The 16,073-nt window shown below is 48.4% G+C and overlaps 2 protein-coding genes and 1 long non-coding RNA gene across 14 annotated transcripts in view; 1 reads left to right on the forward strand and 2 right to left on the reverse strand.

The window, feature by feature from the left end:
- The window catches only part of KMT2D (lysine methyltransferase 2D), a 42,126-nt gene extending 38,598 nt beyond the window's left edge, over nucleotides 1-3,528 (reverse strand). For 6 of the 9 annotated variants that reach the window (XM_082352324.1, XM_082352329.1, XM_082352325.1 and 3 more), the window contains exon 1: nucleotides 350-3,525. The gene's annotated coding sequence lies outside the window, so the exon portion shown is untranslated. Of the gene's footprint in view, nucleotides 1-349 lie in introns of all 9 variants that reach the window. The other 3 variants (XM_082352327.1, XM_082352330.1, XM_082352323.1) reach the window with 2 other exon arrangements.
- On the forward strand, nucleotides 1,836-6,734 carry LOC309610121. Its single transcript, XR_014233726.1, has 3 exons — nucleotides 1,836-1,923; nucleotides 3,562-3,798; nucleotides 6,270-6,734. It is a non-coding gene; the product is annotated as an uncharacterized lncRNA (long non-coding RNA).
- On the reverse strand, nucleotides 3,798-10,036 carry RHEBL1 (RHEB like 1). 4 transcript variants are annotated; one of them, XM_082352551.1, is made up of 8 exons: nucleotides 7,431-10,036; nucleotides 6,746-6,817; nucleotides 6,347-6,414; nucleotides 5,988-6,070; nucleotides 5,842-5,898; nucleotides 5,592-5,639; nucleotides 5,248-5,329; nucleotides 3,939-5,088 (listed from the first exon to the last, which is right to left on the reverse strand). In XM_082352551.1, the coding sequence occupies exons 1-8, from the start codon at nucleotides 7,480-7,482 to the stop codon at nucleotides 4,999-5,001; spliced, it is 552 nt and encodes a 183-aa protein (XP_082208677.1). In that variant the 5' UTR covers nucleotides 7,483-10,036; the 3' UTR covers nucleotides 3,939-4,998. The 4 variants fall into 4 exon arrangements, with proteins under 4 accessions (XP_082208678.1, XP_082208677.1, XP_082208675.1 ...); XM_082352552.1 differs by lacking the exon at nucleotides 5,842-5,898 and having other exon boundaries at nucleotides 3,798-5,088; XM_082352549.1 differs by lacking the exon at nucleotides 3,939-5,088 and having other exon boundaries at nucleotides 5,251-5,639.
- Nucleotides 10,037-16,073: the final 6,037 nt, after the last annotated feature.

Consider the following 16,073-nt stretch of genomic DNA (forward strand, 5'->3'; position numbering starts at 1 on the left):
GGAGAAGCAGCTGACTGGGATTGGTGCTGGCATCAGGGCTTGGGTCCTAGTTTGGTAGAGCTCCCCCCAACACAAAAATAAACAGGCAGAGAGGCTTTCTGGCCAGGTTCCCAAACTCCCGTGGTTCCCTGAACCCCCCAGTCTTTAAAGAGGCACACCCCAGGACACCAGGCCTCGGTTGTGCTCTGGCGACTGGCTCGGGTTCCCTTGACAGACCCTGCCAAAGGAACCCTCTTCAGCTCTGGCACCCCTTTCTCCAACCTACAGGCCAGCTCCGGCCAAGACAGTCCATCTGGCTATGCCCCCAGTCCAACCCTTTCTGGGCCCTGGCCGGGCGGACTTCACTCACCTCTTCACAGGGCGATCCAGAAATCCTCATCCGAGAACATGGCCAGAGCCCGGGCCGCTCCCCGACCTCCAACCGCCAGAGCGATCACAGCCGCCCCCCGCACGGGGGGGCTTAGGGGGGCCAAGAACGGTAAATCCAGGTCGGAGTGGCCACCCTCCCCCGCCCAAAAAAAGCAAGAAGCCAAAGAAAGGTTCTCTGCCTCGGGTTCCAGCAGTTTAGGTTTCCATGGACAGCCCCTGGGCGGCGAATCCCGAGCGGACACAAAGAGAGCACCGGTGGCTTTGATCTTGGGCGAGCAGGATCCGCATCCGCGTCGCCGGGCGGCCTCTCAGTCCTAGGGCCGGGCCAGCGCCCCGGCCGCCCGCACCGGGCTCGGGCGGAACGTCGAGGCTCTCCAGATGGAACGTCGAGGCGCCTCCCCAGCAGCCCGGAAGGAATGCCGCGCCGCCCTGCGCCGGGCCCGGATGGAACGTGAGACCCTCGCAGGAGCGCCGAGCCCCTCTCCCCGCTCGGGCCGGCGCCCCGGGGCCGCGCGAGCTACGGCGACACGGAGCCGGCGGGGCCGCGAAGCTGAACCTGACACACACCCCAGCGCCGGGCTCCTCGACCCCAAGCGCTCGCCCTCGGCGGCTTCGAGCCCCCCACCTTCTGCTCCCCCCGGGGAAGGGAGGAGGGTAGGTGGGCGAGGAAGAGGAAGGGGCGGGCGGTGCGAGCCCTCTGCCCGCTCCCCTCCGGCCGCTCCAGGCCCTGCGCTCGCCTCCCTTCCCCTCTGGCCTCAGGAGCTGCCCCGCCCCCGGCCTGGCCGGCTCTGATCGGCGGCACCCCCTCGACCCCCGGCTGGCTGCGATCGCGGGGGGCTTAGAGGTGCATGGCCCAACCCCGGCTCCCGGCGCCGGGGGGTCAGGAAACTGAGCGGAAAGTGGGGAACGAGGCAGCCATTTGCAACCGGAGAGGAAAGTAGTGCAGCGCGGCGCCGCTCCGCCTCCCCCCCCTCCGCCTCCTGTTCGGCCGGTAGGGTGGTTCCTGCGAAGGGGCTATTTCCTGGCCCGAGATCTCGGCAATGGTCGTGGAGATTCAGGAAGCCTCCGGCGCGAGATCCGGGTGGCCCTTTTGCCTGGTGAACCCCACTCCAGAAGGGGGAGAAAGGAGAAGACGCGGCCCTATTTTGTGTTGGAGCGGAGCGGCGGAGGGATCCGGCCCTCTCGGAGGAAAGGCTGTGACTTTGCAGTTCTACGCACACGCTGAGGGATCCCTCCGCCACGGGTTAACCCCGACTGCGCCGGGCCAGCCGCTGTGCAGACACGTGGGAAAGAAGCCCCCCTTCTCTTCGCCCCGGCCCTAGAACTGCCTCCTTTACCGCCCGGCTAGTAAAACTAGGACTCCGGGCACTTTCTAATTCCGTTTCCCTGGAGTTATCGGCCCCTGAAACTCCAGCTGCCCCTTGCCTTGACCAGCAGCAGTATTTCCCGGGAGGGGGATGGAAGAAGAGCCAGGAGGTTGGCCGCTGCTCTGCATCCTGGGAACTGGAGTCCGCAAATGGAGAAAGTGAGGCACGGCGCCTGGCGCTGCAAAGGGTGGGTTCCTGCCACGTTCGGGGGCCTGAAGAAAAACGGAACGAGTCCCTAGTCGTTCCTTCTGGCTCTCAAATCCCCTCGAGAGGAAAGAGGACTGTTAGTGCCCCCACAATCACCTCCCCCATCAAAACATAAATGTAGAGTTTCCCCTCCTTTGCCGGGTGCTCCCACCCCCAGCCCCAGTCCTTCTTTCCTAATCTTCAGGGCCTGTGTCCCCCTTTTTAGTAAACATGTAACCCCTTTTTAGAGAGCATGTAACTTGCAGCCTTGCTGCTACCTGGCCGGAGTACTGTTATTCTAGACAAGATCCCAGCATGCAGGCACCCCACCCCCCATTAGTCTGGATGAGAAGGGATTGGAAATGACTTCTCTGCATTAACTCTATCCACGGGATGGACAGGAGGAGAAAAATTAACAAATGTGCTAGATACTTTATATACTCTTAGTTATTCTTCACCCTCGTTATGAATTACGTGTAATTATGTCCATATTACAGGTGAAAAGATTGAGACTGAAATAGGTAAAATTGCTCAACAAACCACATGAAGTGAGAAGTTGAGCCATGCATGATGCAAAACAATGGCCATGTTTTTCCTGGGATATGTGTGTGTATTCATATATATGTATTTATTTTATTATTATTATTATTTTTAAGATGTGGAGAAAGAGGCAGGCAAATCAGGTGCAGGGCTGGTTTTGTGGGAAAGGGTTTACAGTGCTGTCCAATAGAACTTTCTGCAATGATAGAAATGCACTATACACTATCTAATATGGTTTAGCCACACGTAGCTATTGAGCACTTTGAAATGTAGGTGGTGCAACTGAGGAACTTTTAATTTTAGTTAATTTTAAAACTAAATTAAATAGTAATATGTGACTTGTGGCTTTCATATTGGATAGTGCAGGAGACCTAAATCCCTACTGGCCAGAGTCATAGGAGGGATCAGATATGTCCTGTGCTAGCCACACACTGACATATGCTCTTCACTGACCATTCAGGTCTATTTCAGCAAAAAAGTCCAGCAGTGACCCCACACCTGTCCCAGCTATAGTGGAATAAGTTCACCAAGAGTCAGAAGTTGGAAAATGGAAGGCCTCTCCCTACTCTGCACCCAGAGGCAGAGGCAGACCCTCACCAGAAAGACCTCAAATAACACAATAGCCACTATTTCTTAAGGGTTTATTATGTATGAGGACCTATGCTAAGCATTTCATAAATCACTTCAGTTTAATTCTCACATCAGTCCTATGAGGAAGGTTTAACTACACTTCATAAATGAGAAACTGAGAGAGGTTCAGAGGCTCAGAGAGGTTAAGTGTCTGCCCAAGGTCACACAGCTAAGTGGAAGAGTAACTCTTTTAACCCAGCCATTAACCGCTATTCTTTACTACTATCAGGCCTTGAGATTGTTTGATACACTTCTAGAAAACCTCAGACATTTGTTAATCTATCTCAGACCTCATGGAAATAACAGCAGGAGTGTAGGTACCCTTAATGAGAATTCCAAGTCAGATATACAAAAGGACCTAATTTTAGTGTAGGGAGAGAGGGTGTTTACAACCCTAAAGAGACTCCTAAGCCCCCGAGAGATTGCTCTTTGGAATATGCTCCTTACTGCAGCCTTTCTTTCTTTTTAGAGTCTAGATCAGAGATGCAAAAGCAGCTGGCAGGACTTTTGAAAACCAGCATGACAAACCGTCATCCCCAACTGTAAGCCCAGCTAGCCTGGAGCCAGGCAATAACAAGGTCACAGCTAAAAATCACACCTAAATTTTGTCCATTTTCCCCAACTAAGTGCATTGACAGAGTTGGCAGGAGTGCATCCCCAGCTGGCAGGAGAACTCTATGCCCTTCCTGTGAAGGATACCATTCAGGTAACCCTTATAAGTCCTTGGAGGAGGTATTAGGCCAGTTAGGCCCTAGGGCTGCTGGGGAGGGGTGGGGGGTAGAGGCAGGTAGGACCAAATTTTCCTAGCCAAACTCATCCTCCTACCGAGCTGGCGGGTCAATAAGAAAGAGCAGAAGCAATAGCCTTTGACACCTAAGAAAGGTAGCACAACTCCAAAGGTGTGAAAGGTATGAAAGGAGCAAAGAACATCCATTTTAATGGAAGGCACTTGGGGAGATGGAGAGCGGGGAGTGGGGATTGACCAGGGGCATTATTTCTTACTTTATTCAACTCTCATAAAGCTGAAATCATCATAACACTTTAGTCCCTGCCTTCACACTACTTCACAATTCTTACATCATTAGGAACAAGGGTCTTTCTTCCTCCACCCAAACCCTATCCTCTCTGAGTTCCAGCAAATGCCAAGGCCCCGCAAGGGAAGCTAGGTCAGCATGTGGCAGCTGGCCACTAGAGGGTGGTGTTTCTGTAGTTAAGGGGATTGTGAGAGCCTACAAATTTGGATGGGAGTGGCAGTCAATAGGTTACCTGTATAGGAGAAGAGTTGAAAAGAAAGATGGGAAAGACAAGTAGTAAGTCTTAGGGTAATGGTCCTGAATGAGTGAGGGGTAAGGAATAGGAACAAGGTAGGAGGAAAGAGTTAACCCTGATTCTCTACCAAAGGCCATAGTCATCACTCCTTAGAAAAGGAGATATTGGCCCTGAGCTCTCCCCAGATACAGAGAAGTCAACTACAAAAAGATTAATCAGTTTATTTGCATATATACATTGTCACTCCAGGGAGCCAGCTCCACTTCAGGAGTCCCCAGCTCCCCTCACCCAGCCAACACCCAAAACCTACATAGGAGACTGGGTCCTGAATAAACAATGCCCAGGACTCATATCCCAACTCCATAGGTTATAAAAATTCATTTATTTAGCAAAAACAGAGCTAGAGGACAGTGCCCATGAGACATCCTTGCCTCTTTGTAAACATCGAGAACCAGGCCACTGGAGCCCGGGTAAGTGTGCAAACATGAGGGTACCACACTGTGTGCCCAGAGGGCCAGGGACACAGCTGGCAACCAAACAAACCCGTGAAGTCCTGAGGGCCTGCCCCCCCAAGCCCCCACTGGAGCCTGGCAAGTGCCAGGGGCAGAATCAAGGCAGCTACCCCATGCTCAAGGGCTCACATGAGATGGCAGCGGCGCTCTTGCCCATATGAATTCTCTACCCGAGCAATCTCCTGGATGACTTTGGTGAAGATGCCTTGAGTCAGCTGCAAGGGTTAAGGATTCAGGGCAAAAAAAAATTGTTTAGTTCACTGCCAATACCACCCAACTCTGAGGTGAATACCCCATTCCCTCACCATCCCCACCACCAAGCAGTGCCATAACACTGCTACCCCCACCACCTTCCTAATCTTCAGGCCCAGCACCTGCTTATCTCGAGCAGATGACTCCATAAATGTCGCACCCCAGGACTCTGCCAGCTTCTTCCCCTCGACAGCCTGGACCTCCCTAGAAGCAAATTTGGGACATGAAAATGAAGGACAGCAATGGCCCCATGTTCTCTGCAAAATCTTTATAGGAGCCTAGGACTGAGGCTTGAAATATGAAATGATAGTTTTTGAAACAGAAGGGTTGTTTTGTCTTACCCTTCAAGTTAGAAATGAAGAGGTAAAATGACTGGTTCAAATCAGTGGCAGAGCCACGACAAGAGCCTGGCTCATTCCTAGTCCAGCTCACTTTCCTTCGCCTTAAGCTACAGAGATTTCCATACCTGTCTGGAGAGAGATCTGCCTTGTTCCCCACCAGCACCACTGGCAGCCTGGGAGGAAACAGCAGTTACTACAGGATCCCCTCTGTTCCCCATGGACCCCAACCTCCTTCACATCAGAGCTGGACAACTCCCCATCAAACCAGACAGGATCTATGTCCTGACTTTCTCCTTAATTTGGATCAATACTCCCCTCTGTCCTCCCTCTCCCCTCGGGTCCACACTATGTCTTTATTCCCCCAGAGCCACATACCGGGTTTTCCCGTGGCCTTCATGTAGCTTTTGGTACAGACTCTCAATGACTTGGAAACTTTAAACACAAGAAATGAATCTATAACTTTATCCTGGGACAGCCCTCAGATCCTCCCAAGTCCCCCACTCACAACCTTGGTCACTTACCTATGCAGAGAGGTGACAGAATACACAAGCACATAACCATGGACCCCAATGATGAATGAATAGGGCAGAATGCTGTACTCATCCTGACAAGAAATAGAAACATCAATACCTAGATCCACAGCACTCAGATGGCCAAGGTTGGTGGGCTGTATCCTGGGGACCCTCCCTGTGGCACTCCCTACTCCAGTCACTTCTATTCAACAAGTATTAATAGAGTAGCTCCAATCAGCACTGCGCACTGAAATGCTGCTAAAATGCTTTTCTTTTAATCCTGCTTTACAGATGAGCCTCAGAGGCTACCAGACTTCATCTCCCAGGACTGAACTGCCACATTTAGATACCCTACCCCAAACTGGTACCTGCCCTGCTGTGTCCACCAGGTGTAGGTGAAACTCATCTTTGCCAAGAGTCACTATCTTGCTGTAAGCTGAAAAGAAAAGAAAACTTGACTGTGAGGTGCCTTGTAGGACTAGCAATCTGTGCCCCTATATATTGTCATAGATGGGCCAGGTCTAGAGAGCTCTCCAGGAAACTGGAGAGACAATGTTAGGCTTCTTATTGTCTACATATACACCATCCTGGACTCAGTATCTTGGAAAATCCACACTCTAGCTCCACTCAGAACAGGATTGCTAGGGGAGATTAGATTTAATGTCTAATTAAATCATCCCTCTGGCACCAGGAAAATCCCAAACTATGGACTTGGATGGGGCACCCAAGCCTTCCCTACCCAATCCCTAGGGGAGAAGTCTACTCACTATTCTCCACAGTAGGATCATAGCCTTCCAGGAACTCGCCCTCCACAAATTGATGTGCTAAAGATGTCTTCCCTGTGGGAAGCAGAGGTAATTTTATCCAAATCACCCATCCATATTCACATCCTCTGTCCTTTCGGGCTGTGGCCCTGGACTAAAGGGGACCCCAAATTAGCATCATAGCCTGGGAATGCCCCATGCAATGCTTTCCCTTAGGCTACCTTCACCCTCTTTTCGCCCTGGGTCTCTGCACCTCGGCCACCGGATGCATACAGTAGCGCCGCAGGAAGCCTTTCCCGCCGCCTTTCCCCACCCCACCCCACCCCTGGGAAGATCCAGGATTCCTTAGGACCCAGTCAGTCCTGCACCGGACACCTGAGACTTGCCCCACCCAGACCGCGCCCCCGCCATCAAATCCTGACCCCGCCTCCACCCCCCAGAGTAACGCTGAGGACCACCGCGGTGATCCAGCAGTAAAGCCCACGTTAACTCTTACATGCTCCAGCTTCCTGCAGCCTTCCACACTACCACCACCCCACCCTTTCCAACTCCAACCTTTCAATCCTCGCTCTACAAGCTGGTTCTAAGGATGCCACCATTCCTCCCTGGGTCGCGTACCCGCGGCAGTGCGCCTCCTCTGGCCAAAAAGCCGCGGTGCATCCGTGCTCTCCCCAAGACCGAGACTCACCTACGGAGCGGTATCCGAGGATGACCACCTTCCTGTAGCGAACTAACGGCATGGCAGGAGCCGGCCCCAAGGGGCTTGCAGAACTTGGGGCTGAGAGAGCCCCAAGAAGAGAAAGTCGAGTGCAGGCAGGTGTAGCAACCGGCACAGGAAAGCCGCTCACCCTGAAGCTGCCAGGGGCAAGATAGAGGGAAACCAAAACAAGCGCCGCGCCCGGAGCTGGCCACGTGATCACAACACAGCGAGTCTAAGGCGAGGGAGCCGGCCGACCGGGGAACTACACTGCCGCGCTGCTCAGGGCTCCGCCCCCCAGGCCGCTCGCCATTGGTCCACTAGAAACGATAGGGGCGGGGCCGTTGGCAGAAGCAAAGGGCGGGCCTCACGTGGAGCGGGAGAACTAGGAGCTGCGCGTGCGCAGACTAGACCCGGTTCATTCATAAAGAAACAGAAAGGAACCCGGGGTCCTAGAGGTGTTTGCGCCTTTGCAACCTAGTAAAAGCGGCTGCAAAGAATCATGGATGGATAATATCCGTTGTGGCTGGGCTGGAATTTCTGGTCAAAAGATTCTAGGCCTCCTTTTTGCAAGGTCTCCGGCGTCCTTGGGTAGGGAAAAAAAGGCCAAAGTTGCAATATATTCCCTCCGATTCCCGCAGACTTCAGCCCCAGATATTTATTGTCGGGTTTCCACAGTCTTCCAGGATTTAACTTCGGAACTGCAAATCTTATTCCTGGGAAAATTGTTAGAATTTGTGGCCAAGTCCTCTGAGGTTTAGCTGTCATCATTATCACAGTGTTTTATTTATTCAACAAATATTATTAAGCGTATACTATATGTTTTAGGCATTTCTCTATTTTTGAAGATAGAGCGAAGAACATGACAGATAAGGTCTCTGAACTCACAAAGCTTAAAACCTAGTTGGGAAGAAACAAACTTAAACAAGTAAGTATTAGATAGTATTAAGTGCTATATAGAGCAGTGTGATAAGAAATAACCAGTTTAGATCAGTGACACTTCCTTTCAAAAGAAGCCCCATTTAAGCTCAAGTCTGAATGACAGTAAGGAGCCAGCTAGCAAAAGATTCAGACAGAAGAATCCATCAGTGCTATGGCGCTAGGGTGGAAATAAATTTGTTAAAATCCAGAAAAGAGAGAGAGAGAGAAAGCCAGTTAGCCTAAAGCAGATGAAATTTAAGAGGATGGCAGGGGCCAGGCCATGTAGAGTAGTTTGGACTAATTCTAAGTACCTAGAAAGCTGTTGATTATGTTACTAAGTAAGTTGGGTCATGACATGATCTGAATTGTGTTTCTAAAAGATCTTCCCGGCTGTAGAGAATGGATGGGGGTTTGAGAGAAACAGGAGCAAGTGGAGCAAGCAGGAAGATCAGCTAGGAGGCTGTTACTTGTAGTCCAGGTGAGAGGTGAGGGTGGCTTGACTAGAGTGGTAGAGATGAATGAAGCTGAGAATTCAGTGTAGGTTTTGAGGCTGAGGTTAAGCTGGCTTGCTTGCTGAAGGATTGGATACAGGAGGTGAGGGAGGATAAAGAGGAAAGAAACCTAGATTTAGAGTGCTACTTTGTGCCAGGTGCATTTCATTGTCATCTCATTTAATATTCTCCACGGCCTGAGGTTGTTAATTGGCATTATTCATTCATTCATCAACAAATATCGCACAACCACCATGGCCCAGGCACCCTTCCAGGTGCTTAAAATAGAGCCATGAACAACAGGGACAAGGTCTTTGCTTACAAGGAGCAAGTATTTTTGGGGAGAAGACCAACAATCTACAAGCAAACAATAAATGAGTTACAGTTAAAAAGTAATAACTGCAGGGACCTCCCTGGTGGTCCAGTGGTTAAGACTCCATGCTCCCAATGCAGGGGGCCCCAGTTTGATCCCTGGTCAGGGAACTAGATCCCGAATGCGCAACTAAAAAAGACCCCGCGTGCCGCAATGAAGATCCTGCGTGTTGCAACTAAGACCCGGCGCAGCGAAAGACAGAGAGAAAGAAAGAAAAAAAGTAATAACTACAATGAGAAAAAATAAACAAGACATTAGTGGGCTAGAGAGTAACCTGGGGTGTTACTCCTCTTTTTTTATATGATATCCTAGGAAGCTGAGGAGGTAACATTTGTGCCTGAGACTTGAGTAGTGGGTAGCTATTATCACGGTTCTCTTTCAGTTGTGGAAACTGAGAGTCATACAGGTAGCACACAGAAGTTGTTTCTTTTGGAAGGCCCTGATGTCCCTTGCATTGGCAGGTGGATTCTTAACCACTGCGCCACCAGTGAAGTCCCCAAAGAGCCACTTCTTAATCTGCCCTCAGAAAGGAACCCAAATACCTTTTCTACTGGATAAAGGAAGTTCCTTGCAGACCAGCAATTTTATGCTGGATTATTGGGCTTGAATGAGGTTGGCGGTAGTTCCAGGTTAGGTTTCAAGCACTGTAGGATAAAACAAAGAACTGGATTCAATTCAATAAAAATTTATTCATCTCCTACTTTGTACCAGGCAGTCTTACCATGTTTTGCACACTAGGGATATAAAGATAAATAATATTGATAGATGCCTTTTATGCTGTTTGTCTTTCCACATCAACTCTCTACTCTTTTCCACCCAGATCTGTGTCCAGGAGGTAGACCTTGCCCCTTGGATTCCAGTGGGGTTCAGCCAAAGAGGAATACTCACAGAAGATCAAATGGAAGGAAGAGAAGGTCTGTTCCCACACTGAAGGTCACAGCACCTCTCAAAGCACTCCCCCAACCCTAGCACAGACAGCTCTCAGTGTTCTGTTTCCAGTAATTCCCTCCCCTTACCCTTCAGGCCTACAGTAATAACAGCCTCTCTGATACTCACCCGGAGGTGTTGTTCTATCCCTTTTGCTTCCCTACACCTTGCCCACACCTTTGTAAATAATCTCTTTATTAAATCATCCTCAAACTCTCTTGTTTTCAATCAAGAAGAAGGCAAAAGGACTAAGGCGAAGGGCTTTTTCTTGTGGTTTTTTCTGGATGAGAAGATCTCACAGAAGATTTTCACCTATATCTTCTTGAACAGAACTGTATCATATGATCATCTCTACCTGCAAAAGAGCCTGGAAATTTTAACATTTTCTTTTCCACCCTCTATAGTATAGGAAGGTAAAAGAGAATAGGAACAAATGTTTAGTGAGCCATTCTACAAGACCTGCATATCTTGGGACCAAGATATTTGTTTGTTAAATATCAGTCGCCATAAAAAGTAGGGCATAAACGGTTACTTTGTAAAGATCAGAGGTAGGGACTTCCCCGGTGGCACAGTGGTTAAGAATCCCCCTGCCAATGCAGGGGACACGGGTTGGAGCCCTGGCCTGGGAAGATGCCACATGCCACAGAGAAACTAAGCCCGTGCACCACAACTACTGAGACTGAGTCCTAGAGCCTGCGAGCCACAACTACTGAGCCCGTGTGCCACAACCACTGAAGCCTGTGTGCCTAGAGCCCATGCTCCACAACAAGAAAAGCCACCGCAATGAGAAGCCCACGCACCACAACGAAGAGTAGCCCCTGTTAGCCACAACTACAGAAAGCCTGCGCGCAGCAACGAAGACCCAACGCAGCCAAAAATAAATAAATAAAAAATAAATTAATTTAAAAAAATCACAGATATGCAAAGATCACCAATATAGGATAAAATAAAGGAAGCAAACTATCCTAATGTTTGTTAGGTAAATAAGCTTAGAATAAAATTTCTGGTGACAGCATCATACATTGCTCTGTCTCAAACAACTGAGATAAAATAAAGATGAAATGCTCCCAGAAAACTGTTTTAAGTATCTCTATGAAAAGTGAAAACATTTTTACTATGTTTCCATTGAAATGATGGGTTCCATTTTACAGGTCTTCAGAGATTCTTGGTTTTCCACGGTTTTGGTGGAGAAAGGCTTCACCTCCCTGCTGATGTATGTTATCGATTGTTGCATAACAAACTATATCAAAACTTGGTGGTTTAAAACAATAACAATGTATTATTTCTCATGATTTTGTGGATTAACTTGGCAGTTCTTCTGTCGTCTCTCCTGGACTCACTCATGGGGCTACCAGAGGCCACAGACCCTGTTGGGTAGCCCTCTCTTTCAACTAGATACAGTTGCAGCTCTTTTGAGTTCTTGTAATCCTTCCTTCCCTTGCCCCTTCAGGCCTAGGGGTTAGCACCTCTGATGACTCCCCACTGATGCCAGACTGAATGCTTCACCACGCTTGTAGATACTTCATTACTCTGTCCACACCTTTATGAATATCCCTTTCATTATATTATCTTGAGTTTCCCATTTGAGTATGCAATCTGTTTCCTCCAAGGATTCTGAATGATACACCTCTGAATGTTATAGTAGGGAAAATTATCAGGCAAAAGATTAGAAGGCAAAATTATATCATCTCACATTACAGTATAAGTAGCTAGAAGCATGGAAGAAATTTTTCTTCAAAAAAGAAGAGAGAGAGAGAGAGGAAGGAAGAAAGGAAGGAAGAAAGAAAGAAAAGAAAAGTTGATTGATTCTGTCTGGAAGGATCAGAGATTCCACATGATAATTGAGCTGAGCCTTAAAGCTCAAGAAGGCCCTAAGCAAAAAAGCAAAATGCTGGGATGGTGAGGAATAAATTAGGAGTTTGGGATTAACATATACACACTACTATATATAAAATAGATAACCAACAAGGACCTACAGTATAGCACAGGGAACTATACTCAATAACTTGTGTGTTTCTTTTTATAAATTTATTTATTTATTTTTTGGCTGTGTTGGGTCTTCATTGCTGCCTGCGGGCTTTCTCTATTTGCGGCGAGCGGGGGCTACTCTTCGTTGTGGTGCGCGGGCTTTTCATTGCGGTGGCTTCTCTTGTTGCGGAGCACGGGCTCTAGGCGCGTGGGTTTCAGTAGTTGTGGTGCGTGGGCTCAGTAGTTGTGGCTCGTGGGCTCTAGAGCGCAAGCTCAGTCGTTGTGGCGCACGGGCTTAGTTGCTCTGCAGCATGTGGGATCTTCCCAGACCAGGGCCGAGCCCGTGTCCCCGCCATTGGCAGGCGGATTCTTAACCACTGCGCCACCAGGGAAATCCCTATACTCAGTGTCTTGTAGTAACCTATAATGGAAAAGAATCTGAAAAAGTGAATCAGTATATATATATGTATATATATATATGTATGTATATACACACACAACTGAATCACTTTGCTGTGATTTCCTGAAACTAACACAACATTGTAAATCAACTATACTTCAATAAAAAAAATTTTTTAAGGCAAAATGCTAAGAGAAGAGTGAAAGCACAGTGTGTCTGGAAATACAGAGTGGACCCTGTACCTGGAGCATTCTGTGTGGGGGGACTATGTGTGGAAATTAAGGCTGGAAATTTGACTGGGATCAGATCAGGGAGGGCTCTGAATGCTAGCTTTAAGAATTTGGTCTCGGGACTTCCCTGGTGGCAAAATGGTTAAGAATCCGCCTGCCAGTGCAGGGAACACAGGTTCGAGCCCTGGTCCAGGAAGATCCACATGCCGCGGAGCGGCTAAGCCCGTGTGCCACAACTACTGAGCCTGTGTGTCACAACTACTGAAGCCCGCGTGCCTAGAGCCCGTGCTCCGCAACAAGAGAGGGCGCGATAGTGAGAGGCCCGCGCACCGCGATGAAGAGTGGTCCCCCGCTCGCCGCAACTAGAGAAAGCCCGCGCGCAGCAATGAAGACCCGACAAAGCCAAAAATAAATAAATACATAAATAAATAAAAAGAATTTGGTCTTTATTCTGTACCGCAGGGTTTTCAAAATATACAACTAGTGCTATGTAAGATGACTTAGGTAATACACAAAAGAAATTTTTTTAAAAAATTTATTTATTTATTTTTATTTTTGGCTGTGTTGGGTCTTCGTTTCTGCGCGAGGGCTTTCTCTAGTTGCGGCAAGCGGGGGCCACTCTTCATCGCGGTGCGCGGGCCTCTCACTATCGCGGCCTCTCTTGTTGCAGAGCACAGGCTCCAGACGCGCAGGCTCAGTAGTTGTGGCTCACGGGCTTAGTTGCTCCGCGGCATGTGGGATCTTCCCAGACCAGGGCTCGAACCCGTGTCCCCTGCATTGGCAGGCAGATTCTCAACCACTGCGCCACCAGGGAAGCCCCAGAAATTTCTTTTTGCTATGTAATTTTTAATATTTGGTAGGAAAAACAAGAGCTATAATGCCAAAACTCTGAGTTCGCAAATATTGTTGCTTAGAAGAGGTTGAAATTGATAGAAAGAGAAGCCAGTGAAATTAGAGAAAAATATTAAACAATTATATGGGTGGACTGGGTCTATGGACATAGTCATGAAAATAGTACAAGGTTTGGGAAGCACTGCAATAAGCAATGGGACCTTTGATGTTTCCTTGGTGGGAGTGTTATGGGGAGGGCAGTACCATGAAGACAGCTGTGCTTTGTAAGGATCATGCTGGCGACCCTGTGGAGGAGGATGTACCGAGAGAGACTGGGGCTGGAGGCAGGAGCACTGTTAGGAAGCTGATACCCAGGAGGAGAAAGATGAGGGCCTGGACCACAGTAGCAACAGAGAGGATGGTGAAGACTCACACAAAGTGCACTCCAGATTCAAGTTAAAAAGTTGATGACCTGATTAATAGAGGCAAAATGCCATTTATAGATTTAGAGGACAGGGGAAGAACAGGAATTGCTTAGTGGGGGCATGGGGAGAGTATTGAATTAATGCACTTATTTTTGACATGTGGATTTTGGGGCACCTCCCAGATATTCACATGTCGATGGGCCACTTAAGGATATGTGTCTCTAGGCACTGCCCAGAAAAATAGCCAGGATACACGTGCAGGCATGTTCCCTACATGTTCCATATGTCTAGTTCTTTCCTCACTCTCACACCTATTCTTGAATTCTGCTATCGTGGAATTTGATAAACACCAACCCATTTCAGGAAAATGAGAAGTACTTAGCTCCTCTCAGGGGACCTTGCTCGATCCAGGGATCACAACCAGCAACTTCCAAAATAAGTGAATGATAACATATTAGAGCTGGAGGACCTTGGTGATCATCTGGTACAGTTATTCTGAAGGGTCAGGACACATAAGAGTCACCTGGAGGGTTTGTTAATGCACAGATTGCTGGGACCTACACCAGAGTTTTTGATTCAGTAGGTCTGGGTATGGTCCAAGAATTTGCATTTTGAACAAGTTTCCAGGTGATACTGAGGTTGCTGGTCTGGGGACTCCACTTTGAGAACCACTGATGTAACACAACTTCTCCAGACTACAGGCTGAGAAACTGCAGCCTGGAGAGGTAAAGTGCATCCTAGCAGCAAAACATATTGGAAAGAACATGGACTTTGCAGTCAATCAGACCTGGTTTCAAATCCTGGCTGACTCACTATGTGAGCTCAGGCAGGTACTTAACTGCTCTGAGCCTCAGTTTCTCTTCTATGAAATGGTTAGAACAACAAGATAGTAGATGTTTGTCGTTCTTTCTGGCTGCCACAGAAAGATTGAGTTCCAGGGTGGATAGTGGCCGTGGTGTCAGCAGTGCCTTCCAGCATCCAGTCAGGGCATTGGTCTGCAAATTGCACTGTCTAGTGTTTAGTGGCAGTTGCCACAGTGCCCCTGTTGGCTTGGTTCTATGATTTGAGGCATTGTTTCTGGCTGCACAACCTTGGAATCCAGACCCCCAGCCCTCCTGCGACCTGCTTAAATCTTTCTGGAACCAAATACTTATTTTGCACAACTGTTATGAGAAGTAAATGAGATAATGTATGTGATATCCCTATCACTCTGTTAAAAAATAGTTGGTACTCATTATATTGAAGCCATCATAGTAATTATCGTTATTAGTTTGAAAATGAATTCGCAGTTTGGCCAGAGAGGTATGCCCAGAGGCAGATGGTCTGGCTCCCTCCCTGGACATCACTGAGAAAGATGATGCTGGGAAGAGCACTCAGTCTAGCCAACTTGGGAACTGGACTTGCTCAGGACCTCCAAACGCTCATGTGCTAGGGAAGCCTCACAGTAATTCATGAACGCCTGATTTGGGTTCCCACCACGCCAATGTATGTATCCGTTGCTTTCCCTTTCCACTACCGAGGAAGTCGGCGCATCCTCTATCTAGGGCACTCCCTTTTCAGCGAGGTACCAATTTGTTGCCTGATGAGCAGAACATTAGGATAAGAGAAGAGGACTAACTCTGTGAAGGTATTTTGGCCAGGACACGTGGAGGCCCAAAGAACCATCCCTGCCCCACCAGTGACCACATTCGGCACCTCTCTCCCCAAGATAATTCTGGGCACATGGTAACAATTCTGATTGACTGAGTTGCCCATTTGCCACATTCCATTTTGGATCAATAGATTGATACTGGTTGATCAATGACTTTTTCTTTCATTTTAGATACATTAATAGCAAGCCGATAAAGTTGAGAGAAATCGTTTTCTTCTTCTACCTTACTCTTCACTTCCTCTTTGTCCAATCAACCACCAAGTCCTATCAATCCCACAAATACAAATATTTCCTGAAACTGTCCTTTCCATCTCCATTGCCACCTCTTTATCTCAACCAACATCATCTCTCATTATCTCATTATCCTTTTTGCTTGCTCTCCTCCCTGGGCCAACTCCCTTCTAACTCCATTCTCCA

The sequence above is a fragment of the Balaenoptera borealis genome (assembly GCF_965194805.1).
Source record: "Balaenoptera borealis genome assembly, chromosome: 13".
NCBI lineage: Eukaryota > Metazoa > Chordata > Mammalia > Artiodactyla > Balaenopteridae > Balaenoptera > Balaenoptera borealis.